Below are 27,444 nucleotides of genomic sequence, written 5' to 3' on the forward strand. Positions count from 1 at the left end.
AAACAAGCCAGAGGTAACTCCCACAGTAAGGGGGTTGCTTATAAAGGCAATGTTAATAGAACATTCACCATCGGGGGTTGCCTTGTTCCCTTCTAATAAAATGCCTATGATTACCTGATTAGCTGATCATTGTGCACAGCATTTTGTTCTCAATACAGCCATGCAGCCAAGGAGGAAGAGAAAGAGGCTTTTATCAGATAAGGCTTGTTTATTTAAAATGTATAATTGACTTCTCCTTTTTTTATGGAAGCATGATCCAACAAGCTGCTCGCCTCCAACTACATATACTGCTTCTCCTCTCTCCCGTCTGAGATGAGCCAGTTTTCTGGCACGCGCTTATCTTGGCAAGTTTACCATAATGACCTGGAATAAAGGTAGGAACACTGCAATGGATATGAGAAACTAACCTTTAATGGTTAGAAGTGGCCACCGTCCATTATGGTGTTACGCTCGTCATATGCGATCATGCTAGAATTACAACGTTCCAGCCGTAGTTCTGCCCCCACATGGTATTATTGGAGACATAAACTGGTCTAGTTTGATAACATCTGAGGAGGCCGAAAGATGATCCACATTTTTCGCTGCCGCTCACATTCTTAAGGGTGCTCCTTGCACGGGAAAGCAGCACTTGGGAATAAAAGGTTCTGACAATATACTGGAACGCCAGTAAACTTGGAAAATTCAAAGAACACATGAAAACTAGACACCTCATGCACGTAACTGTATATTTATTTCTTTTTAAAGAACACTCCTTAAATGTATTGTAAGTCAATATACAAACTCGGTTTCACAGATTTATAATCCACTAAATAGCACAAAATATAATCCAGGTTGTTGGTTTCTTTCATCTGTGTGTGTGTGTGTGTGTGTGCGCACACACATGCTGCTGGTGGTAGTGGTAACCCACCACACGTGTTCAAACGCAAGCCCGGGCTCCTCCTGACTTTCCTCCGGAGCAAACCTCACCCAGGTGGAGACCCTGCTCGGGAAGGCTGCCACTCTCTTGCCCGTGAATCCCGCTCCTTGCAGAGGCCGGGGTGGCCGGCAGGGCCACGCTCCTCCGCCCGCGGGACGGGAGGGGCGGGGACGGGAGCCTGCCCTGCAGCTGACCCGGCTGCCGCAGCCGGGAGCCACCAGCCGCGGCGTTCAAGTGCAAGGAAACACCTCTTCCTCCTGCGCCAACCCCCTCTCCGGCATGCCCGGGCCCCTCTGCCGGACCTCGGCCCCACGGTCACCCTCGCGAGCGGGGGGCTGCCGGGGCTCGGCGGGGCGCCGCTTGTCCAGCCGGCGGGCCGGCTCCTCGCCCAGCCCCGTGTGGCCGTAGGGGCCTCGCCACCCCGCTGCCGGAGGCAGGGGAGCGGCTGGGGCCGCGGCCGGACTCTGCCTCCCGGCAGCCAGCGGTGCCCCGGCTCCGCGCCCGGCGGCGCCGCAAGCCTCGCCGGCCCCGGTGGGTTACACAGACGGCACCAGGGATGCACATATTTACATGGGGTGGAATGTCTTCCCATAGCTTTGTAAAGGAGTATATAGATCAACATGTTCACATAAGACCAAATACTTTTAATATATTTATAACTGTTTTATAAAGCTTTGAAAAAACTCACAATAGCACATTGTTTTACTTTAATGCTTTACGGTACTATCAGTTTAAAATCACAATCAGCACTTAAGTTATAGTCAATCCGGCAAACAAGAGACAAAAAAAAATTACAAGAGTTAAGAACTGACTGATACATCCTTTATCTTTTTTTTTTTTAACTAATGCATAAGTGCAGAATAAGATAAGATACTCTAGTTTAAATATCTTGTTTTACAATATACATTTTGTTCTAATTACGCAACAGTAAATCCCATGCTTCACATAGAAAAGCAATCCACAACATTAAGAAAAAAATTTACAATTTATGAAACAAAGTAAATAAATATTAGTATTACAGAATCAGAGCTGTACATAAAAGCTGTTCAGTTTTAATCATATAAAAATATGTTTTAGTGCAACCTCACATATATTGATGCTGTTTTGCTTTACATCATTTAGATCCAAGTGTCCAAAAAAGGAAAGAAATTACATTTATTACAAAGCAGATACACAAATTCTAAAATATGTACAAATTACTGCTAAAAAAATGCTTATAAGAATATAAGCAAAGTAAAGAAAAGGCACAAACATCTGTACAATTTAAAAGTACCAGACCCAATAAGAATTTCAAATTTAGTTTTGGTCAGGCTCATGATGACTTGTTATTTTATCTAATTCTTTTGATATAACAAAAGTATATATAATAGCAAACTACTGTAACTTAGAACAGGCATGCTGTAAAGTTGAATACTTCTTCTATCTCTAGGAAAAAAAAAAAGTGGGGTAAATGTGTGGGTGAAAGTCTCCATGCATCTCAGATCAATGTGGCTTGCCCTTCCCAGATGACGGATCTTTTCTTTCCTGTGTGCTTGATGGGGGGTCGCTCCTGCTGTGAAAGCCCAACTGCCGGACGTCCACAAAGCTCTTGCTGTAAAAGGTGGGATGGCTTAACGCAGTCTGTGATGTACCAAAACTGTCCTGTTCACCACCGTGCAAGTCAGGATGGGTGGCTGAGGCACAGGTCTGACCTGGCTCAGATCCACTAAAGTGTTTAATGCTAAAATGTGCACTTTCTAAGGGTTTCTGGTGAGGCTCAGAAGGCCTCTGCAGCTGCTCTGCGCCGTGCAGAACGGCTTCTTCTGTGGCGATTCGCAGAGAGGCTATGGCTTTCGTACAAGTCTGTATGTTCTCCTCCTGCTCCCTCTCGGTAGCTACGAGGCTGTCCTCTGACGTGCTCTGCGTCAGCAACAGCAACGGAGAGGAGGGCGCGCTGGAGGGAGCGGTGGGGTGCAAGCTGTGCGGAGAGGTACGTTTCTCATGGTGCTTAGAAATACTATACGATTCTTTTGTAAGGATTTCTGCAGTTCCTCTTTGCTTCTCCTCAGAGCCCTCCCTCTGCAGGGCCAGAATGGACGGAGGATGTAAACCTGAAAGGGCCACCGGTACTGAATGGACCATCTGGATACCCCCGATAGGCATCATGGGGATGGGTGCTCGGATCTGTTGCTGGGAGTGTAGTGGAAGATGACTGAAGACGTAGTCGCTCGGGCCTTCGGGGAACAGGCTAGGTCCGTGGTGCTCCATACCTCCTTTTTCTCCGTATACGTTGAAGTAAGGCCCCTGAGACAACCCCCTTCTCTGTAAAAACAAAAGAAATGTCAGTGCTGCTACTAACAAAATTCTTGTCCGGCTGCCAAACCACCTATCTGCTTTCCTGTCTAACACAACCTCCCATTCACGCAGCACCTTTCATCCAGATGGATCCCAAAGCATTTGGAAAACTCCGCTAATTGCTTATCCAAACAACAGAGGAGGTTTTGCTTAGCTCAGCCCTACAGGGCTCATGCCTCTGAGGTGAAAGGCAGCAGCTAGTTAAGAGTGTTCAGCAACACAATGCAGCAATTTAGGTCAGGAAGTGAAGAGTGTAATATTCAACTGAAACTGTGGAGAGAATTTGGGGTAGAAAGAGTTCCATTCCCCAGGAGAAATCTTACCCTCTCTTTTGGCAAACTGCGCAAACTGTGCTGGTATTGGCAGCCCACACTGGGTATCAAGACTTTGTTGCAGAGAAATGTACATCCGAACGCTCCCTGCTCGCCACCACTGCTTGGCAGTACAGGCAAAATCTGACTGCGTGTACGTATTTTCTGCCTGATGAAAGATCCTGCTCTGGAGCCCCAGAGAAGGCACTTGCTCCTCCTACCCTCCACCGTGAGCTTTACCCAATCCTTGATGAAAGGGGACGGGTATTTCCATGGAAGTTCAAGTGCCTCTGTGCAATGAAGACCCAAATTTTTATAGTCATTAAGACAATGGAGCACCACTCTGGCCTATCTGTAGTGTAAACAATAAATAATAACAAAAGCACAGGCATTAGCTGTGAGTGAAAGTGATGATTCTGTCGCAGGGAGACTCACCCACTCATAATAGGATTGAGAAGAATGAAGGATTTTGTAACAGCTAATAAAAACCAACCTCGCAATATTGACATTTTCAGTGCCTTCCCATTAGTTCCTGCCTTGGAAGGATGAATAGCTCCATCTCCACTCAGTATTAAATATGCCCTGGGCTTCTGGGTTTCGCTTTTTTTCATTCTTAACTTTTAAAATTTGTTCTCCATCTGATGATTAAGTATCATTTATTGCTGACCAGAGGAATAATGATGACAGAAGTGCAGGATGACATTTTCGTAATTGTGTGTGGGATTTGGCCACACAACTCTCAGGGACTCCCATAGGAAATTAAATGAACAAAAATGCTCAACTCTGCTCTGCAAATTGACCAAACACCTATCAATCGCCCCAGAGCTGTACTGCTACCACAGTCTTGGTGTGGCATCCCAAGGACTGCGCTGCTAAATGCCAATGCATTAAAGTGGCAGCACTTCACTGCTGGGAAATCCTAGCTCTCAAGGCATTAAGCAACCTCTTGATCCCATCCCAGGGAACTGGTTTAGGGGGCAATTAAAGATTCAGTTTCTGTGCTACCTAAAGGCTCGATCTCACTGTGCTCAGATGCTTTGTCCTGTTCGATGTAAATCAACGTTGAGACAGGAAGGGTGACCCATAATCATCAGATTCGAACTTAAGAGATGTTATTATTCAGAGACTAATCTATGTTGGGAATTTTCCTGTTCAGAAAGTGAGACACTTGAGTCTCATAAAAGAGAAACTGTCATAAGAAAGCACAGTGACAGCATGTTATACTGCTGAATGGGGAAAAATTTACAGAATAAACTGCAGTTGCCAAGCCACAAGACATAGTTCACCTACCCTGTCAGTCCTTCCTATCGCCAACCTCACCTCTGCACAGCTGCTTGCTCCCCTTTTTTTTCCATCTTTGGTCTGTCAACCCGTTTCTCAGTCATACTGTCCTCTTGGCTGTTTCCTAAGCCATGACATTTATCACTATTGCATCTGAAGTGAGCTTGGGCTAAGCGAAATAGAGCAAAAGCAACCAAAAAAAGGAGTAAAACTTGTCAAAGAACAAACCTAGTCACACACAAATGTCTAATTGAGAAAGACACTGGCTTCATGTTGTTCCCTGCCACAGTGTCAAAAGGGAATAGAGCAACAGTCTGTCCTTGTCGGATAGAGGTGGCTAACGTGATAGAAACTGCTACATGCTTCAAGATCAGCAGTATCATCCACTATATGTCTCATATGCGTAATTTTTACACAGACAGTGACAGTGTGTACATGTCCACTGGACGCATTCCAAGCCTGGCTGAGCACATATCCGATTATCTTTCTCTAGCTCTTGCAGATAAGTTTGGAAACGGCCAACATAAATGGGTACAGGCATTAATAACTGTTTACACCTCTTACCCTGCTTTTATTTCCTTTACCAATATCTAGCATTTTCATACCGACAAGCAGACACATATATACATATTCACGGGAAATGACTGAATGTTAGAGGAGCTGCCTTCTTTTAACAAACATCCTGAAAATCCAAAGACTTTATTCTATTGACAGGGCAAGTATTAGATCCCATCACTGAGCACAGTGCAGAAAGTCATGGTATCTTTTTGCGGTGCAGTCAGAATGGGTGGCTGCCCGCGCAGTGGGATGAGCTCCTCTCTTTGTCAGGTGGTGGGAATCCAGTTTGTTTCCTATTAATTCTCATTTGTTGCAGTTTGGCATATTTCCCTCCAACTCCAGGTGACATATAATTTCCCAAGCGACAATATTCTGTACTCTGACCTGGTCATAAAGCTAGACTGCCACACCACACCCGAGCAAAGCCATATCCAGCTTCACAGGTCCCCCAGAAAGCCTTAGGGATGAGATACGGTTTACCCTGTATCTGGTACATCACTCAAAACAGGTTATGGGGGATTAAGAGGAAGATCGCATTTCAAAGCCAAGCACCCTTCACAGACATCCTCCTGGCAGCCTCAGACCACAGCTCGCAAAAAGATGGCGGGTGGAAAACAATCTCTTTGATTACCATATCGTAATGTACTTGAGGCTTTTTAAAGTTAAAAACCAGAAAATGTTGAACTCTATTGGGAAATTCCATAACAGAGCATATTACTGATGTGCTTTCTAAAAGACATGATGCTTAATAAAGTGACTATAAATCTGTGTGGACTTCAGTTTCAGGATCAGCTTGATTTGCAGTCCTACTAAGAATGCACCATAGCAGCCCACATACACCAGTGGACCTATTTACAGTTTACCTGCACTTTAGAAGTTTTATGCTGGCTCTCTGTATAGGAATGCATTTCACTCAAGATGATGAAGTACTGAGTGCTTGGGAAGGGATGTAATATCCATATATCTGGGATGATCAAAGGACCTTAAGTCCTATCGACTTTCAAGTGGATATAGAAGGTGCCTAACTCCCTTCAGCCCTTCTGAATACATTGAGACAGGCTTCAGACTTCAAAATGAATGAGAGGTGCAACAAAACAGCAACACAAGCAAAATCCACTACCTCCCAGAAGCTAAAACCGTTGCTAGGGACAAGTTCGTACGGCTCACAGCAAGATATATTCACAGTCTCATTGTGTCTAGCCCTGGGACTGAAAGAAGAGGCAAAAGCTTTGGTCCACTCTAGGAAATATATAAATGGGGGGGGGGGACAAGTGGGAACAGAGTGAAACTGTTGGTGCCGGATCCCATGTTCACAATGTAAGTGTTGTGGGGTTGGAGGCAAAGGTTGCTTTGGACTAATCCTATGTGGTCTCTTCTCACTCATGTGAATGCCCACTCACAGTTTTAGTGCACCTGCTGCACTCCTGGTGCACATTTTCTGGTTTAATTTAATCTGAAAACAATCCAGGTTGCTTACTCCAAGACTGCTCTGCAATGTGAGTCAAAGCACAGTAAACGTGACAACAGAGACGTAGAGAATAGAATCATAGAATAGAATAGTTCGGGTTGGAAGGGACCTTTAAAGGTCATCTAGTCCAACCCCCCTGCTGTGGGCAGGGACATCTTCAATGTGATCAGGTTGCTCAGAGCCCCGTCCAACCTAACCTTGAATGTTTCCAGGGATGGGGCATCTACCACCTCTCTGGGCAACCTGTTCCAGTGTTTCACCACCCTCACTGTAAAAAATGTCTTCCTTATAGCTAGTCTAAATCTACCCTCTTCTAGTTTAAAACCATTCCCCCTTGTCCTGTCACAACAGGCCCTGCTAAAAAGTTTGCCGCCATCTTTCTTCTAAGTCCCCTTTAAGGACTGAAAGGCCGCAATAAGGTCTCCCCGAAGCCTTCTCTTCTCCAGACTGAACAACCCCAACTCTCTCAGCTTTTCTTCACAGGAGAGGCGTTCCTGATCATTTTTGTGGCCTCCTCTGGACCCACTCCAACAGGTCCATGTCTGTCTTGTGCTGAGGGCTCCAGAGCTGGACACAGTACTCAGGTGGGGTCCCACCAGAGCAGAGTAGAGGGGCAGAATCACCTCCCTCGACCTGCTGGCCACGCTATGCCTGATCCAAACTAAAATGCTAACAGAGATGTGCTCAGGGTGCACAAAAGCAGCCTTCCCATCTCTCCTCTTTCTCTCGGGACTGGCATAAAATGACTGGGGAGAAGAATCAGAGCCCTTCAATAACGGCACCAGCCTCCTCAGAAAGGACAGAAACCTCTGGCATTGACAGAAGAGAAGATCCCAAATGTATTTAGAGAGCAATGGGGATCTGCCCTTAAATTTAAAGATGGGCATTTAGCTTGCGAAAGCCAAATGTGCACCAACATCAGAGCCTTAGGCTACTTTGGAGAGAGTATCCTGTTGTAACAGTGTATCCTGTTATTAACTGCCAAAGAAAAAAGTGTATTTTTCCGTATTTTTTTATAACCTACAAAAATAGTTACGTTCCCCATGCTCTTTTCCACTTCCTAAAGAAATAATTTCAATCGCTTTCTATGTGGTGCTTTTCAATGCCAGAGTACTTTACAAGCTCTTTGCAGAGGAGCACCAAAGTGCATGAACATTCAAGGGGAAGCAACATGAAGGGGAACTAGACCAGCACTGGCCAAAGAGATTAGAGCAAATACATCCATTTCAGTGCAGAAGAAAGAAAACTGGCCTCTTCTGGGAACTGTAGGCAGCAGAAGCACAAAACCACTCTTATTCCTGCGAGGACGGGGAACCCAATGCAGCTCTGAAAGAGGAAGCAGGAGTGTAAGCTGGCATCTGCATCACTGATGCAGTTGCTAATCATGTTCTGATTTGCTGGATTTCACTTCTCTGAAAGTGAAAAACAGCCTTTATTCCTTTTTCTTCTCTGACAGCTTTCATTTATAGAAAGCTCAGGTGTTATTTGTCTTCCCACACACTGAGTGTAATAACTTGTGTTTCACCTAAACTCAACTACTGTTTGGCTAAAGAATGTCTTCCAGAAAGGCATCAAGAGGTGAGGAATCCATCTTTCCTTCCTTGCAGTCATTTCCTGAGACAGGCAATCATCCTCACGTGTCATTTCCTCATTTAAATTTGCCTGGGCTCCGCTTCCAGTGATGCCTGTGTTCAGGTTCCAGTGACTGCACTGAGGTCTGGGCTTCTCTCTCAAAACACTCAACACATGCCACTGAGTTACCAATGCTTTCTGTAGGACAAATGATTTTTTACATTGGGTTTTTCACTGCCACATGCCTGATCCTACCTCAAAAATAAGGTAAGTGTTAAAAGCCCATCTGGCACAGTGGACTTTCCAAAAGAAGGAGCTAAGGGTGCTAAAAGAGTCCTTACAATGTGCTAAACGCCTTGCTGGAAGGTGTGCATAACACACAAGGCAAACATTACAGCAAGAACTGTCAGATGGCCAAGGGTGACTGTTACATAGCCTTTTGCCAGCATCATCACACATCCAAAATCTCTACTACAGGATGCCAGTGGAAGTGTCTCATGCAGGACATTAGGGACTTGGGTTCCCTGCACAATGTCAGCTGTAGCGTCTCATAAAATCCCTTTCATTTGATACTCAGACATCATGACTGTTAAACTGGTGGCTCTTCATCCTCTTTTTGTGCTTCCTTACTTTGTCAGTAGGACTGCTGGCTGGATTTGTATCCTCTCTCAGCTACGCAGTGATCACCCCTATGAGAGTGCAGCAGGGTTTCATCATGCCCTTCCCCAAAGACCGCTTAGTCAGCCACCCCACTCCGCTGCTCTCCCCAACAACTTGCCAGGCCACGGGGCCATGTCTAGGATGTGGGAGAAGCACTTGCGTTGCTCTCTCCTACACGCGTGGCCGCTCATGTTGCAGCTTTTCCTTATCCCCCTGAAAAGCTGGGAAACCACTTTTGGATCTGCCAGGCTGCCAGCATCCTGGCTCTGTTTGGTCCATCCCTGCTCCAGCCAGCTTTGCCCAGGTGCAGATAACACATCAGCCTGGCTCCACAGAGAAATTCACCCCAGAGCTCTGGAAACACTGATTTTATGAGCTGAGGGTTCAATTCTTCTCCCCTACAGAGAAGAACCACACAAGATTACGCAAAAAGCCGAGAAGATTGGCAATGGGGAAGTGGGGAGGAGAGCCCTGCCGGGAGGAGGGCAGGGAGGCAGGAGCCCTGAGGCAGCCGGAGCCTGTCACAGCTTGCCCGGGTTGAACCCACACATACAGGCTGGCGAGGCAGGCAGCGAGATGGCAGCAGCAACATCAAATGCGGCGAGGGAAGCATACTAAATAAATAAATAAATGCATACATAGTGAGGCCACTCCTTAACTCTAAAGACCAAATTTGTTTGTGGAGAGAGTGCTTTGTGAATGCTAAGGCCTGTCAAAAGTGCCAAGTCGGCAGTTTCTGAGAGATGATTTACCGAAAGGGAACAGCACAGACAGCAGCTGTGCAAGTTTTGCATATTTCCATTTTCACCCAGACTATTGTGTCCCTGTCGAAACAGCCAGTCGTGATGGCCCTTTCTGCAGGGCAAAACACCTGCCTGCTCCTATCACAAGATAATATCCTTTAAACTCCAGCCATAGATCCTGATTTCGATGGGCACCCTGCTTTTCCGACAGGTTCCATTTATCTTAGTGGTTTTATTGCATTAAACAATACGTCGGTGATGGGCACCATACTGCAGTATCAGGGCCTCAAGACCTGATCTGGGCTCGATCCCATCTGACAGTCTGGGAGGTAAAAGGTTTTACAGCACTGTAACAAGCCCCACACACCATGTAAGCTTCCTGGGCCGTTTTCAAATAAAGACGGGCAGTTAATGTAAGCCAGCCTAATTTCATTGAAGTTAATGCAGCTACTCAGGCTTGTACCAAGTGTAGATTTGACCCTTAGGCTGACTCTATGGCATCTAACTGAATCAACATCTCGACTTGATCCCTGTCTATTCCAAATTTCTTGCATTTGTTCCAGGACTTCCTGCCAAGACTCAAAGCTTATGCCGCCTTCTTCTATAAAGCTGTGAAGTTTTTTAAAATACTATGCACACATTAGGTAAGAGCACTGGTTTTAACAACAGGAGTGAAAATACTCTTTCATACTTACTGAATGCCCCACTGGAATAGATTCAGACTGTAAATATTGACCCATGGACAATGCTGGATTATGGTATAAGCCCCTCCGGGGAGATGCCGCTCTAACGGAGGCCATATATCTCCTCTCTCGCCTAGGAGACAAATCTCTTCGAACAGACGATTCTTTTCCTGGTGACATTGGTCTCCTTGGCGATAAGTGACGTCTTGGTGACACGTCCCGTCTTGGCGATAACTCTCTCCTCAACACAGCCTCCTTCCGCGGGGAAAGGTGCCTCATGGGTGAAATATCTCTTCGGGGTGACAGATGCCTTCTGGGTGACAAATCCCCTTTTGGCATTAAATACCTCTTTGGTGAGTTATCTCTATAGGGTGAAGAATCGTAGCCGGGTGACGACTGTCGACTGGAAGGTGAGAGGTCCCTCGGAGATGAACTGGGGTCTAACGAAAGCACATAATCCTCATCCATGCAGCTAGGTATGTCTAACCTGTCTTTATCGGGCTCTGAATCGGTACTCTTGCTCTGGAAAAACCTCTGATATTCTGTCATCTGTGAGTCTTCACAGGAGTCGCTTGGTGTTATAAGCTGAGTAACCTGAATGCTAGGTAAGGTCACCAAGTAACTGATGAGGGAGGAGTGTCCCACAGAAAGGGAGCCCTCGGGGGAAGCCCCCTGCGATGTCCCAGCCGAGTTCACCGACAGGGAGGAGAACCGAGGGGGCTGCGGGCTGGTGCTTCTTGATCTGGTTTTTGGTGTCGAGTCTCCCTGAGTATCATCAAAATCATCCTCATCTTCATCGTCATCGTCATTGTCGTCACCATCCTCGCCATCTGACTCCTCCGCATCAGAAAACTGGTGCTCTGCTGACAGGCCTGCCAGGTTGCTACTCTTCTCTGCCTCCTGCTGCATGTCCTCCATGTTTTCTGAAACAGCCATGGCAAGCCAAAACGGTGAGCACACACCCCACCTCTTACGCCTTCCGCCATATTCATTCCCCACCCAGCACACCCATTGCCATCGCTGGATGCTCTTCATCTGGGACGGCTGCATAAAAACATTCTTCATAGTCTCAAACCATAATTTTTCATAATACCACCTTAAAACTCTATACTTGAAAGGAAGCATAAAAAGCAAATTCACCCCACCCCACTTTGCAACTTCGCTAAATGTTGCCATCTCTCACATCTGAACTGAAAAGACTGGGAACTTTGTATGAGACAGATGACAACAGGTCGTACTTTTATTTCTAGCTCCTCCTCATGTATCTTAATAAAAAATGTAATTCAGACAAATGGATCGGATTTATTTTTTATACTTCCTGTTTATTAAAAATATGCCTCTTAATTAAAAAATGCCCCAAATACTCTTAATACATTTTCCCATGCCAGCCACTGTGCTAAAGTGCAATAAGTCATTTGCATACTCCAGAGGCCATTTCCAACTAAATTAAATCATTCTGACATACCTGCTTCTTCAGTTTCAGCATCATCTACAGATGTCATTGATACTCCAAGCTCCAGGCATTTTTTCATGTGTGCTTTAGACTTCATATGTTTTGTCAGATTTCCTATGGATCAGAGATTAATCTAATTAACGGACAACAGCAAAGATCACTCTCCACATCAGGTTTTGGTGTATCTTAACTCCGTTATCCTGCAGATAGGGGTTTTTAGTTTTAAAAAAAAACACAACAGACAGGGCTGACTCATCCAGCCCACTGCCCTCAGAGCCTGTTTTAATGAGAGTGAGTTTTTATGTCTTAAAAAAAAAAAAAAGAATTTCAAATAAACTCAGGGCCTGAGAGGTATATAGGCATCTCTCCAACTTTCCACATGACATTTAGGCACTCCAGCAAGATAAAAAACTCGCTTTTGGATGTTATCTATCCTGGGCTCAGTGTTTGCGATATGTACAGACTGCCCAGACATCGAAGTAAGTCCAATGCACACCAGCCATTCAGGGCTTACATTCCTAGTTTCACAGTGGCACTTTCAAGGGCTCTCCCACTTACTTCACATGTGGGCTCCAAATGTTCAGTGTGTTCGAGGCATTTTGAAGCAGAAGTACCCCACAAAAAAGACATTTATGGGAGACTTCTCTCTGCAAGTTCATCTAGCTGCAGTCTCTGAACTGAGAGGAGCTGTACTTACAGCATTCACCTGGGATGTGGGAAATCCAGGTTCAGCTCCCTGCTTTGGAGTACAGATCTGAACCAGACACAGCAGGGATTTGAAATCAGATCTCCCGTTCCCCTGAGGGAGCAATCTAACACTAGACTATTGACTTTCTGGAGTGCTTGTCTTGGTCTGTTTTTTAACAGATAAGAAAACTGGTTTGAGGCTGGCCCCAAGAGACATTTCATGGCAAAGAATCTTGAGCACAAAGCACAAGCTGGAGAAACAAGAATACCACTCTAATCCATTAGCCACTTCAGTCACATCTGCAACACCCAACCAGGAAGGCATGGCACAGGCAAACCCAACCCACTACCAAGACACGGTAGTGATACTTTCCTTCTTAGCTCAAGGAAAGCACTCTGTGAATGTACCTATGCTGCTTTTGGGACCCCAACCAGCGTCTCTGGATGGCGCGTATGGCACATGCAACCTGGGGGCAGGAACACTGCACCACTCTGTTGGATAGTGGAGGTGTGCTTAGAAGCTCACAAGCCAGGCTCCTCTCCTCTGACTTTCAGTCCCAGCTAGTTCAAATAATTCCCTTCTCAGTATGAGTTCGCTACTGTGCCTGTGCACTGCATGAAAAGTCTAACTTGGCCACTGATACCTCTGGATGGCTAAACGCTCAGGGTGTACACTGAAAACCTAAGCACCTCTGAAGGTCTGTCCCCTACTGTTCTCAGCAAAATAGCAACAATAGTTATGAGGCTGACAACTGCTCATAAGCAGTAATACACCAGTTAAACGCTTCTTGTACTTTGAAGGCTAACTTAGTCTCTTCCTACTCATGCCCTTCTTGTGCAATAGCATACCACCTCCTCCCTGTTTCTTCTTCTCTGCCAGAAATGCCAGCCTCAGCAAGCAATTTCACATTTCTTTCCATGCCATCTCTTCTGCCTGGAATGTCCTCTCTGAACACAGCTGCAAAACCACAATCCTCCTTCAAGTCCCTCCTCAAGACCCATTCCTCCAGCAATGTCAAATGTAAACAATGATCTGAGAACAGCTCACCAGATGGTCTATCGGGACTATGAACGAGCAGCTCCTTGTCTTTGTCTCTACACCCCCATGAAAGTTCTCATCTTAAATTAGGTTGATGGGTCTACTACCATCCATCAGCTATTCCCATCTTTGGCAGAGGAAGAAGTGCTGGAGTCATGGAAACTATTACAATTCTCAATCCTCAAAACAGCCATGAAGCTGCACTGGGATCTTGGGAGAAATTTTCGTCAGCTTCCTCTCTCCCCCTTCAAGTTAGTTCACCGCACTGGGACCAGAATCCATTTCCTTTGTCTGCCAAAGGGAAGCTAAGAAACTGAGAATGTAAGGCTCGTTTGGGCTGTGCTACAAAGAAATGCTACCAAAGAAAAGGATTTTTTTCTTTTAAGAGATAGTTGCAACGCAAATCCAAATTCCAAAGAACGTCATTATCTATGGCCTCAGGGTGACAAATGGAAGCTTTTTCCTGTGCTGATAAATACATGTGAACACAAGCTATCAGATCTCTATTCATAATTAATGCCACAGTGGATGGAGTGGCCCATCTGGGAGACATACATTATTTATAAACTTGAAACTGACCCACTGTAAAGCCCGTGAAGGCATGTTTTCCTCAGCAGCTGATGCTCTGCTTCTACATTATGTCATAACAAGTGTACTCTCCTGGTAGCATTTAAGTGTTGCTGCAATTAAAATTTGCACCATGTAACAATTTTGGCAGAAAGTATTATTCATAAGGGCGGTTCTTATGCTACTACATTTTCTCTGCAGACGGATGGACCAGCAAAAAGCCTATAGCTCTTAATGAAGCTATTCAAGGAGTCTCGGAGTCTCACAAAATCGCTGGATCAATTAAACAGAAGAGAAAAACCTCTCTCATGAAGTCCTGTATACATAAACACAATAATTTTACTCTGAAGAAAATTCTCTCCATGATTGCAAAGGGTGCTTGGATTCCAGATGGCAAAATAGCTCAAGATGTGTTTGGGAAGTGGCAAGAGTTCAGCAAAAAGGGTCAAGTACCTTTAGTTTTGAAGGCAAAATTGCACAACTTGCATACATAAGGCCGAACATCAGTATGAGTGCGGATATGTTTTTTGAGCATGCTTGGCTTTTTGCAGCGAATTCCACATTCTTCACAAATGTACTTTCCTCGGCCACGACCTCTGACATAGACATAATCCTCATTTGATTTATACCTGTTGGAAGAGAGCAAGCATTTAAATCATACAGACTCTAGGTCACATACATGCACAAACATCACCTCTATGCATCTGATCCTGATCCTGTATATATCTCATCACAACAAATCCACAGAAGTCCATAGGAGCTACGGAATTTTCAGGCTGGAACTCACAAAGTATTTGCCTTTCAGGGAATACATTGGTCCCAATGTGTTTTAACAATATGAGACCAAAGGGTTGCATATGAGAATAGTATAAACACCTTGCCAGGAATCAGATTAGCTACTGTCGTAGCCGAAATCAGGACAGCTACTATTCCTATAGACACAGCACAACTCCAAATACGGGTCTGCAGGTTGGATTTATTCCAGCTAACTGTAGTCTTGTTCAACTCATCTACCACCACTGAAAACAGCATTGTTTAGCAGCACAGTTCATTTAACTATTTTAGTGTATTTCTCCCTTGGGATCAGATAAAACACATCCTGGAAATGCCCGTTTCTCCCCAGTAAGCATAAAGGGAATGCAGATGATTAGCAAGGATGTACGCATTTACACCACAGATGCCTGAAGTTCCCAAAGATGGATTCCTCCCAACGGGACACCAAGTTGAGTTCACTCAGGTACGTGCTGCTTTAGAAATAAAATGGGAAACTTCCAACCTGCATACTTAGCAGAAAGCTGTTAAAGGATTTTTTCTTAGTACAGGCGTAAGCATTCCATGCTGGTTTTGCTGATTACATAGTGTGTCGTTAGACAATAAATAAGATATGCAAATCTATGTAAAGCTGCACATTGCCTTTACTATCACGATAAATCGTTAATACTGAAATCTAAAAGGGCCCAGGGGATCTGCTCAGGCTGTTCTGAGGTTTGAAGAGCGCTGGGCGTTCCCTAGAGGGAGAATTTCATCCTCATTCACCCAAAGTAAAATCCAGAAATTGCGAGGACTGAGAAATAATATTTTTTCTGCCCTCTGTCCTCCATTGCCCTCTCCCTAAGCAGCACAAAGTACATCCCTGCGGATGCGCAGCCCACAAAATATCGTTGGTACTGACAGTCAGTGCTTTAAATAAATAAGGGTCTGTGTGAAAGATTCTGTTAATGTGATGATAACTCTACAAGAAGCAAGTGGCAATTTCTGGGTTGCAGAGCTGAAATATTTTTCAAGTGTGCTTTTCTTAGATGAACACTTCTTCCATATGTTCAGCTATATTACCAGCAATATAAATACTGAAGCTAATATCTTAGAAATACATAAAACACTGTCCTGTTCTCATGTCCATCTTGTTATCTATTAAACACATCAGCTCCTCTTTCAAATGTGGATGCCTAAATTCATTTATTTTAATCTCCTTTCCAATAAAGTTGGCCCTCTCCCTTTTCCTTCATTTTTCCTTGTACCATGGGCAAAACTGGCATAGTCTAATTTCATTTAATATTTAGCCATCTCTCTAGCAGGTTTTTTTTGTATAACGTTTCTGGGATTCTGCTTTTCTGTCTGCCCCATTTCTTCATGCACACATGCCAACAACTCCCAGTCGTCCTTCTATCCACTGCTTCATCAACTACCTCCAGGCTTTCTCCCACAGACAGAAAAAATGTCCATTATTGTTTGAAAGACTGACATTTTATCTTCTTTTCATCTCTCCTTCCAGTCTGATTTTGCTGGGATGGAGTCTACCATATCACCCCTGATTGATACTGGTAAGATAAATGCTGTGTTATAACATGTGCTTTTCTGTTGCTCCATCTCTGCTGTTCCTCTGCCTGACCTCATCCCACCGGCTTCTGTCACCTGTCAGATCCCATTGGGCACAAAGACAATTAGACAAGATCTGTCTCTACATCATTCACACGGAGAGTTCTTGGCCATAACTGACCCTGACTTTCTAAGTACACTTCACCATAACAATGACTGTAAGAGAAATGACACACACAAATTTGACATTTGTTTATAGAAGGCCTCATCCAAAACCTGAAACACCAGAAGACTGAGTCTACGGTGATTATCTTTCTAGTCCCCAGGAATATTAGATCTTACTATTAACTCATGCCTCTCAAAGCTTTCACTAATTTCCGCCTTCCCACTACACAACTTTCGTATAAGGACTATGGTCACTGCTGCTCTGAGCTTGATTTGAGTGGGACTCTAGAGTTAAAAAGCATTAACAAGCTTCAGAGTCCTGCAATTTCTATCCAAAATGTTATTTTATTGGGGATTTTCAATTAGAGTCTATTACTGATAGATATAAAAGAGCAAACATAAGCAAACTGTGAACTCTTGCTGTCAGCTGATAATGTCAATAAGCCAGATGTCAGGTGAGTGGGCATGTTTGCCCTGTCCCTCCTTTCTCTTTACTTGACATCATTAGTAACTAACTAACTGTACTGCAGCAAGTACGGAACTTCAAATTGCTGCTTTTCTTTGAGGAACACCGCTTCATATCCCATCAGGGTTTTGCAGTCACAGATGATGGAAAGCAGATTTTGTGATTCAGATCATTTCATTTGAATCAAGCCACCTGCCAGAGGTAATAATATGGTTGTTAGTGTCTTCCTGCAATGCTGCGATGCTTACAAACTGCTTTTGACGGGCTTTGGTGCAGCGAGGTGGTGACGTGCTGTGACGTCTACTCTTCGGCTCAACTCCGTTCATTCTGTTCCTTCACCTTCTCACTCATCCCCAGCCCCGTCTATTTGCTTTCTGCCCACCTGCCATACGAGCGCTCCATTCCTCTGGCACAAGGCAGCTGCACAACTGCATGTCCCTGCCTAGGAGGCAGGCCTTCCCACAAACCCAAAACTGACAACTGCAGATCCTTCTCAACTATGGATTTTGAATTGCCTTCTTCGCACTTACAAAACAAAAGCAATCCAGAAGCCTAAGCAAATCCACTCCCCAAGACAAATGATAAACAAAATGAAAATACCCTGCTGAAACAAGATATCGCCATGCATGCTTGTCTGTCCAGGGGAGAAAACGTGAAACGAAGACGACAGACATTTGCTGCATAGTTCAGTGCTCTACTTGTGCGTGCAAGAGACGATACCAAGATGAGCTTGATGAAAGTACAGCAGAATAGAGAAGAACAGAATAGCTCTACAAACAGCCAAGAGCAAGCAAGCACGGAAACCCACCCATGTTAAAAAGTAGCTTTCAGAAGTCATAAACAAAAACTTCAATAGTCAGGACAGAAAACAATGAAAGACATAGTTATAATATCTAAAAAATGTTAGATCCATTAAAAAAATAGCCAACTAATGGAAACAATGAATCTACCCTTCCACAAATAATTCCTATAAAATGATTGATAAAATTATGATGTGTAAGGAAAGAGTGGACCCATTAACACTACATCATCTCATTCACTGTAGCTTTGCAAGTTATATGCTCCCATTGAGGAAGTCCTAGTCTATTGCATGGATTATTTGTCTCCCCACCTCCAGAAATTAATGTGCACATCAAGGTTTCTTACGTTTTGTTTTACTCAAAAGATATCTAAACACAGCCAAGTATTACTAGGAGACATTTCTAGGTGACGTGTGAATTATATGACTTACACAAATAGTTCATAGACCTTATTGGTGTACAGGGAAACTTAAGATGGTGTAAGTAACATACAAAGTTTCTTAAAGAAGGTATTACATGGTAGAGGGATTTTATAGAGTGATCTGTAGCAGCTCACACTGATCTGAAACCTCCTTTAAGTTGCTTTTCTTAACACACTTTTACTCTTCTGACCTCTCATCACACAGCTTACATCAGTGCAGACTATCTTCAGCTGGGTGATCCAAATTCAGAAATGATACATAGTGGGAAGCAGGCAAAGTTTATACTTCAAAGTGGGCGTGAGTTGAAGCAACAGCTCTTTAAATTTCTTGTAAACTTAGGCTCACCCCTGAATTTGGGTCACTCTTGTGTAGCCAGCCTACTGGCTTGGGTACTAAGACAATGTACAACTGCAGAGAACACCCAGGATCAGGGTGTCTGGGCCAGCATACCTATAACAATCTCCAAAATAACATTTTTAGTCTTTCAGGCAAGATGTAGGCTATACTCCTTCGGTGTTGCGGACTACAGAAAAATGCCAATGTTCACTTCATGGAGACTATTCAAGCGGAGCCAAAAGACATAATGTTAATGAAGGACAACTGAGATTTTAAAGGGTACAAACCGATGGGAGAAGCAAATGGATGTACGCATTTCTCACATCTCCATCCTGACCTATTTAGTTACCCCAATAAAAGAGGGCTGTGAGACCATCTGAGTTTAGTAAGACTGAAAAACACATCTTGTTCAGCCATCTGACGATTCACTACTAACAACTGGCAAATTAATTGCATCGTGTCAGAATTCTGTAAAAGAAATTAAACAGTATCTTCCATTTTAGAGTATACTGCAGAGGCAAACAAGTGTCCATTTCATTTGCTTTTTATAACAAGCTTTGTAAGCCTCAAAACAATGTTAATGGGCTTTCAGGTCTCCTTTTTCCCTCTGTTATTTGTTTCTGTTATCACTTGAGTGATAGATGGCCATGGTAAAATTAAACATTGTTTTATCCACCATACATGACAGATCTATGAATTAGGCTCAGATAACATAGATTTCATTGTCATCTTACATTTTCTCTCCAAAATCCCACTTCAGAAAATAATAAAAAATTACAAGAATAAGAGTAAGCATGTCTAGCTAACCCATTCAAGTGTGTGGAGGTACACAGAGTCTAAAAATGGAAAGATATCCTCATGGAAGCCATTAAATAAAAATAAATGGTATAGCAAATATCAAAACGTTAAACGTTTATCCATTTCTTTATGACCTAAGGAATGAAAGTAACAATTTCGAGTGAGTGCTCTCACACAGATACAAAATATAATTGTCCTAATACCAAAGTAGAGCCAAAAGTAAGTATACAGGTACCCTGCAGTTTGTTTTAAGACTGACATATACACAAAAAAGAAGAGGCTTGGGAGCTACAAGACATGGCAGGAATACAGGAGACTGTTCACATCCTAAGTCATTTATATTCATTTTCAAATCTCTTCAAAATGACAGGCTGAGCTTGAAATTTCCAGTTGCGTTTTCTTACCCTCCTTCAAAGATTTTAATTCGTATCGGCTCAGTTTGTTTGGATGTAATGTCTTTATCTCCATGAATGTCTCCTTTTACTCTTTCTTTTATAATATTCCCCACTACTTTCTTTTCAAGCTTGCTGCCAAACAAGAAGAATGGCTCGTGTTTCATCTGTAGAACAAAGTCAAGGAAGGGTGTTACTGCTGGAGCACACAATAAACGCACACTTCATTTCAAGTACTTTTAACATTCCAGGTCAAAGCCAAACTCTCATTTTGGTGCAACTCTGTAAGACGAATTAATTTGTCCCATTTAAATTGACCGAGAATAAGAGAGGGGGCAGCATGGACAAATTTTTACGAGAATCTTGTCAGAAAAGACAGCACCATATCTATCCTCAGAAAAAAATCATGGAAAAATAGAGATGGAAAAGCCTTAGAAGGTAATTTATTGCCATTACAGAATTTTCCCTGGCACCATTACCTAATGCTTAGTCCACGAGGAAGAGTCAGTATGTAAAAGACATTAAATGGATCCGAAGATCCTTACTCAATTTTAACTTAATCTTTACTTACGAACGCGCGTGGATGTTTGTGTCTGATACTGTTTAAATCAGGACATGGCAAAAACAAAGGACAAAATAAAAGGAGATAATGTATCAGGCTCTGGCACACATGAAGGGAGGGCTTTAAAAGCCTCACTTTTTACATCCGATTTTGAAAATGGGAGACAGAGACAGCAGAAGTAGCAGAGCTTGCAGAGGGGTAAACTGAGGCTCAAAAGTTGTCATGGGAAGATGTCAATGTCTGATTTCCCAACAGGGAATGTTTTTTTAAAAAATCATTAACTTACATTTCATAGTTTACTAATATTTTCTCAAATAAAGATATACTAATTTAATTTTATTAAAACCTCTTATTTACCTGAGCAAACTGCTTCCATGCACTTGATGATGTCAGTTTACCAGCTCCAGGTCTATGCATAGCAGCCAGAGTGTAGATTTCTGTGGTGTTTTTTTGCTTGGACCTTAAAAGTGCTAAAGTGGTCTTCGTACTTAGCCCAGATGGGTTTGGGTTACATGAACTTATACACCATGAAGCATAAACAGAAGATTTGAGGGTTGGTTGCTGAATGTAATTGGGTTTCGTATAGTTTAAGAAACACCAGCTCACAGTAGTAGTGGTGCGCAGACTTGGGAACTGAAGGATCTGCTGAAAATCTGCTACGTCTGTCAGGAGAATGGTTGAGCCTGTGACTTTCCCACTGGTGTTGGATGACATCTGGACTAACATCCCAAGAGGCAATTTTTGATGTTTCAGTTGGTCTTCTGGCTGAATTTCTCCTGGTGGCAATGAAGACCTCTGTGGACTCATGCTCATATCCGAGGCTGTTTCATCCACATCCAGTTCTTCTGGTGAGTCTCTTCCTTCAGAAGGGCCACTGGACCTCTGCCCTGGTGATGTGGAATCAAAACTGGAAAGTTTGTCCCTGACCAGCGGGAAAGCATCAGTTGTTGGTGGGAAATCTTGGGATGATGAGGACGACAGCGGTGAAGAGGATGACACGGATGGCAGACTTTCTTTTGGCTCGGTAGCACAGCTCTGCCTTACTAGCTGAGGCTTCTGCATTCTTGGAAAATCTTTCTTTATATCTGAGTTAGTTAACTCAACTGCACTTAGCTCCTCAACTATCTGCCCATACATTTTTTCTTCTTTGACTCGTTTCTGCTGCTTCGTCTCCATGAAGAGCTCCAAGCTGCTGGCAGGTGAAAGCATTCGTTTACTTCCTCCCAAGGTAGAAGCCATGTCAGAACTGGAAGGCAAACACAGAGGAATTGGTGGCTCCAGTCCGAGTGGTAGTGTCTGCGGCACCTTCCACAAAGGATATTTTTCTAGCCCTCCATGCTGACCTAACATCTGAGCTATGTTAAATCCAATTCCTTGCATGGTTGCATTAGTTGCCAACGTTCTTTGAGAAACAGTCTCATCAACTTTACAAATTACAATTGCAGGACTGTTGCTCTGTCCAAGGATCTGCGAAATGCTTGTGTACATGACACTACCGTAAGATGGCACATGGGTTTGAATCCTGACGGGAACAACTGTTCCTGGCAAAGACTGTACAGATCCATCACTTGGGGAGTCAAAATCTGTCTGAAGATGCTGCTCAGAGGAGGTATCTGTTGGTTTAATGTTATGGTCTGACTGGTACTTAGCAAGAGTATTTTTTGAATACTGCCCAGATGTTCCTGAGTAATGCTGGTATGTTTGCTCTTTAGCGTGCACATAATCAGCTGGTTTCTTTCCAATAAGTTCTGGGGCATGTTCCAGGTGATAACTTGGAGGAACGTCTGTTTGGAAAGGCTGTTTGACGTAAGATTTCTGCAGCTGTTGTACAAAATGATGCTGGAAGTGTAGAGGTTCTGTGCATGACTGCCACAAGACAGGCTGCTGAGATGGTGGTAAGTGAACCATGCAGACAGCTGGATATGGGAACTGAAACAAGGTGCTATGAATAGGGGGAAAAGGGACTTTTTCCTGATGTGCAAATAGCTGCTGCTGCTCTGATGGATGTTTGTTAGGAATATAAGGTGCTTGTTGGATCAAGGGAGTCCTTAACATTTCCGGGCTGTCTGCAAGAAGAGCCTGTTGCTGGGCAAAGTGGGATGAGCTATTACTAAGCTGAGCACAAGAGCCAATAGCCTGTTTTCCAGAGTCATCTACCTGAATGGGCTGAAGTACAGAGGAAGAGGAGTGATGCCAGGCAAGCTGGGAGGAGCGAAGACCAGCCTGTGCATGTTCCATCTGCTCCTGCTTTATACTTTGTTCCGTGCTCTGATCAGTCTGGGAAATCTCCGGAAAACCACTGAAGGAAGCCTGGCGAACCAAGAAGCATTTCTTCCTCTCTCGGGATGGAGACAGTGCCGTAGTAGGTGTCCCAGCTGAAGAGGCATGAGACAGGTTCCCATAATCAAAGGATTTACTTCGGATCTCCGGGATTTCAGCAGCATGAGGACAGGGCATCTGTTCAGATGAGCAGCGTCTCATTTCCCTCTGATGGTGATGCCCAGGGACGGAAAGTGAGTAAGCACCAGCTGGAACTGTTAAAAACTCAGACTGTTTTCCAAACTCATCTTGTTTGGGAGGCGTGATGAACTTCATATTCTCTTCTCGTTCAAAAGACATTGAAAAACTCGAACTGTGGGACAGATTACTTTCTTGGCTAGGGCTGCGAGAGAGGCTTGTACCTGTGGACTCGAAGCTGGATTCTCCAGAGGAGTGCTCCATGTCAGCCAGTCGTAAACGCTTCTTTTTGGGTGGTAGCTTTTCGGCTGGAAGTTGAGAAAGGGTTTCACTTCTCTGGGGCCACTGGAATTCTTCAGTGGGTCTCTCCTGCTCTTTACTCTGCACTTCTTTATCCTTCTCAGGCTTATCTGGCTCCTCTGTGACACGAATTTCAGGTACCTGTATGTTGTGCTGGCGAACCAACCTGGGCTGCATATGATACGGCTGAGGCTGCTGGGATGGAGATGGCTTACTGGTGTCAGCAGCATTTTCCGTTTGTGGAGCTCGGTCTGGGCTCATTGGGGACTCACAAATCTCGCTCTCGCATGTTTCAGACGGTGAATAGATCTTCTCCTGCTGGCATGCAATATGTTCTGTAGATTCAGACCTTTCAAATGAGTTTGGCCTGCTCAGCGAATTGGTGTGCTGAATGACAGAGATGACATTTCCAGGGGGCTTTCTAGCCAGTGATTCTGCAGTCTTTTCTTGCTCTGCAGTTAAGGATGAGTCTTCCAGAGAAGCTGCCGGGCTTCCAGACTGCAAGTAAGGCCTGCAGATTTCAAAACGCTCCGCATGGCAATAGGCAGCATTGTCCAGGCCTTGAAGGGCAAATCCGCTCCTTGGCACTTCCTGAATTTGGGATTTGGGATCAAAGTCCAAAGGCTGAATTCCCCCAGTGGTGCCAGTCGTACTGCTGCAAAGCATGGGACTGTCCTCCTCATCTCCAACGCTCTCCTCTTTCCTGCGTTTTCTGTTTTCAAAGGTTGTTCCAAGCATGGATGGCACTGCCTGAGATTGTCCGAGTGGATCAACAAAGTACTCTCCCCCCTTGTTCATCCCACCTAAGGATGGCGAGTCCCTGTAGTTCTGCTTCTGAGCTTCAAATTCTTCCCACTTTCTGTAGTGCTTTCCACTGGCATCATAGTCATAAAAGGTCTTGTCTCCTTTCTTCTCTTTTAAGGATGGTCCTTTGTCACCTGCTGTCTGTCTGCTGGAAGCAATAATGATATTTTTCCCTGGTCTTCCATAATAGTCTGAATCTGAGTGCCCCTCCTGCACAGAGGGCAGTTCAAAGGCAGCCTGTCTTCTCAACATCCTTTGGTGGGATATTCCCACTGTCCCGGGGTAAAATACATCATCTGAGCCAGTCATCTTCTCATCAAATGAATGGCTTCCTCTCAGAGATGGGGGAATACTTAGGTTGTTTGCAGAAGAGGTTGGCATGGAGTTACTTCTAATAAGAGGAGAGGAATCTACTGGGGGCTCTAGAAGGACAGGCACGTCACCCTGCTGACTGACTTGGTACAGGTTGCATTCACTTTTCATGGATGATGTGGTGGTCTGGGATTGTCTAGATTCTGTATTGCTGCCTGGATAAACTTGTGTAGATTTAATAGTGCTCAAATTACTGGAGTCAATGAGTTCTTCTTTATTTGGAGGCAGCTGAGAAATATGGTCCTCAAGCATCTTGATATCTAATCTGTTATTTAAAAGAGGTAATGGCTCTGCTTTGCCCTTTCTACCCATTAAACTGTGTTCCTGATTTGTTGTGGCTACTGTTACTGCTATCCTTTGATTAATCCTATAGAACTTCCCAAAGATGATCTCTTCGTAAGACTTTGCATTAGTATTTGGTGGGCTAATTTGCTGCTCAGCACTTTCTGAGCGGGAAAAATAACCAGAGTCAGTGCTTCCTTTACTGTGTGGGCTCAGGAGGTTTAATGACTGCTCAGAATCTTGCCCTTTTTTCTCTGACAGTCTTAGTGCAAGTCGCTGTTTAACTGTATGAGAGTCATCAGACTTAGTACTTAAGGATGGGTTTTGCAACATATCAGAGCCAATATAGGGTGAACTCTCACTGGGTAACTGAATTCCACTTTTAGGGATAATCAAAATGGGCACTTTCATTGGTCCCACCAAGGACTCTTCCATGGAGGAGTGAAAACCGCTCCTGCTAGCAAAGTCCAGGGGGAGCTGTGGGACGGGGCTCAGTTTGTCAGACCCTTCCACTAGGAGTGGGGTCTCCTCATCAGTGTCCGTGCTCTGCTCGCCGTCTGAATGTATTTCAGCTTCCACATCAATGTAACTGGCATCTAGGTCCAATTTAGAGACTGCTGACTCTGTGAAAGGTACCAATCCTGCTTTAATTGCATGGGCATGTGACTTCCTGTGCTTGTAAAGGTTGCTCTTCGTCTTGAAGGAGAAACCACAAGGAACACAAGGGTACGGTCGCTCCCCAGTATGAGACCTAATATGCTTTTTAAGTACACTAGGTTTGGCACAAGCCCGATTACAGTAAGGACAAATGTACTTGCCAGGCTTTTTGGGTTTGTGCTCCTTTTTGTGAGCATCATCTGATTGTTCTAAAGATTTCTGTGAATATTGGCTGTACGCAGGGTTCAAACTTGAAATCTTCTTCCTGGAGAAACCTCCGCTATGGCTATGCATATGGAAAGGAAACAAGTCCTCTGAGGCAACTGATTGCAAGTGGCTAGGAAACTGCCATGGAGGGCCTTCCAAGCTCTGATGTGGCTTTATGTTGTGCAAGAAGCCTTGTGGCAATGAATGCTGTGGGAAAGAAAGTGAATGTTGACATGAGTAAGGACTTGGACGATGCTGTGGGTATTGCTTCTCCGTGACTTGCTGTGCAGCTTCATTCGATGATACCAGTTTCCCAGAACTAAAAAGTTGTGCTGATGCTGTGTTTCCAATTTGCTCGTGATCTATTTGTGGTTGCCTCTGTACTTCTTGATTGCCAAAAGTGCTCATCTTAATAACAGCTGCATGTTCTTGCCTCCATCTACTTGGTACTTTAGCAGTTTCTCCAGACCTTGAGGTAGCTTTTTGCCCTATAGCTGTGTCCCCAGAGTCCATTTTGTTACACAAGGTCTTAAGTGCTAGTTCACTTGAAAGCTGTGCAGACACATGGAGTGTGTCCAAAGCTGTGCTTTTTAAAGTTTTGTTGCTCCCATTTTTCCAGGGCTGTTGCAAGTTCACAGACTTTTCTTTCTCTTTGGAACTTTCCACGCAGTAGTCTATAGGCATTAGATTTGTGTCTGTACACTAATGTGAGTATTATACAGTTCTGTTCATGGCAGGAACTTTCCTAAACAGTTTATTACACATTTGCAAAGACTTGTTATAGCATTTGGACATTTTCCATTGTTGTTAAATACTGAGATGCAGAATGACCCAGAGATATTTGTGATCTACTAGAGCAAAGTTCTCTTCATCTCTTCCATGGTGACACAGCTATCTGTAAGGAAAAAGCAAAAACAAAGAAACCACACACACCAATTAATACAGCCGTGCGAAATAACATTGATGCAGTCAGTTGCACTTTCATGAAAAATATTGAGGGACTTAAGTAAAGGTAACTACATTTCACAAAACCCCCTTTTGTCAGGAGAGACAGTAAAGGCTGGCTCCAGAGATTGCACACCACCGTCATCACTACTCAATAAATGCCTTAGGAACAGAAAACAGGGATCTAGACTTTCCAAATTAAAGAGAAGCTTTGGAAGGCTTTCTGGGGACAGTTTGAAGGCTCGATTCTCAGAAAGTCCGCCACCTACTTTCAAAGCTCTTTCAGCAAATCACTGCTAAAAATGGAGTCCTAACACCGTAGGTGGGAATTACCTTATCCAGTATTACTCACCTACAGTTCAGACATGCGCTTTAGTCACCTGGCCTTGCTCTAAAGTCAGAGGAGGGTGATCAGTACTTCCAAAGGAGAAATTGTTCCATATCATGATGGGTACTTCAGACATAGGGGATGTCTGTGCACATGGCCCTCCACTCTGGAGATGCCTGGTTCTCACTGTCGGCTAGGCAGAAATCCTAGATGCCTACCTTGGAGTATATACTAAATTTTAGATGGCTAAAGTGAGGTACTTCTTACCTTAGACCATCTAACTGGTTGGTCACCCTTTTAAACTACTTTTAACAACTTTTTAATGTCTCAAAAAAAAAAGAGACATCAAATAAGCATTCTGAACACAACACTACTAGTACCTTTCCACATCTCCATCTTCCAATCACTATATTACATTTTAGAATGTCTTACTAGAGGTAAAACACATATTAAAGAAAGGAGCTATGACTGTGTTTATGCGCCTTTAGCATTTTAGATTTCAATATCGAAATTTCCATCCAGCTATACATGTACTGTTTATCCTTAAATGCAATAGGTTTCCA

General features: G+C 44.0%; 1 protein-coding gene across 9 annotated transcripts in view; it reads right to left on the bottom strand.

Annotated features, from left to right (window-relative positions):
* Positions 1–711: 711 nt before the first annotated feature.
* The window catches only part of HIVEP2 (HIVEP zinc finger 2), a 144,492-nt gene continuing 117,759 nt past the window's right edge, over positions 712–27,444 (bottom strand). For all 9 annotated transcript variants that reach the window (XM_075146009.1, XM_075146004.1, XM_075146005.1 and 6 more), the window contains 6 exons: positions 20,887–26,503; positions 19,980–20,134; positions 14,726–14,901; positions 11,992–12,093; positions 10,539–11,449; positions 712–3,217 (listed from right to left, as the gene is read on the bottom strand). In XM_075146009.1, coding sequence (XP_075002110.1) covers positions 2,399–3,217; positions 10,539–11,449; positions 11,992–12,093; positions 14,726–14,901; positions 19,980–20,134; positions 20,887–26,292 — 7,569 coding nt within the window. In that variant the 5' untranslated portion in view covers positions 26,293–26,503 and the 3' untranslated portion in view covers positions 712–2,398. The remainder of the gene's footprint in view (positions 3,218–10,538; positions 11,450–11,991; positions 12,094–14,725; positions 14,902–19,979; positions 20,135–20,886; positions 26,504–27,444) is intronic.

The sequence above is a fragment of the Calonectris borealis genome, chromosome 3 (genome assembly GCF_964195595.1).
Source record: "Calonectris borealis chromosome 3, bCalBor7.hap1.2, whole genome shotgun sequence".
Classification (NCBI taxonomy): Eukaryota; Metazoa; Chordata; class Aves; order Procellariiformes; family Procellariidae; genus Calonectris; species Calonectris borealis.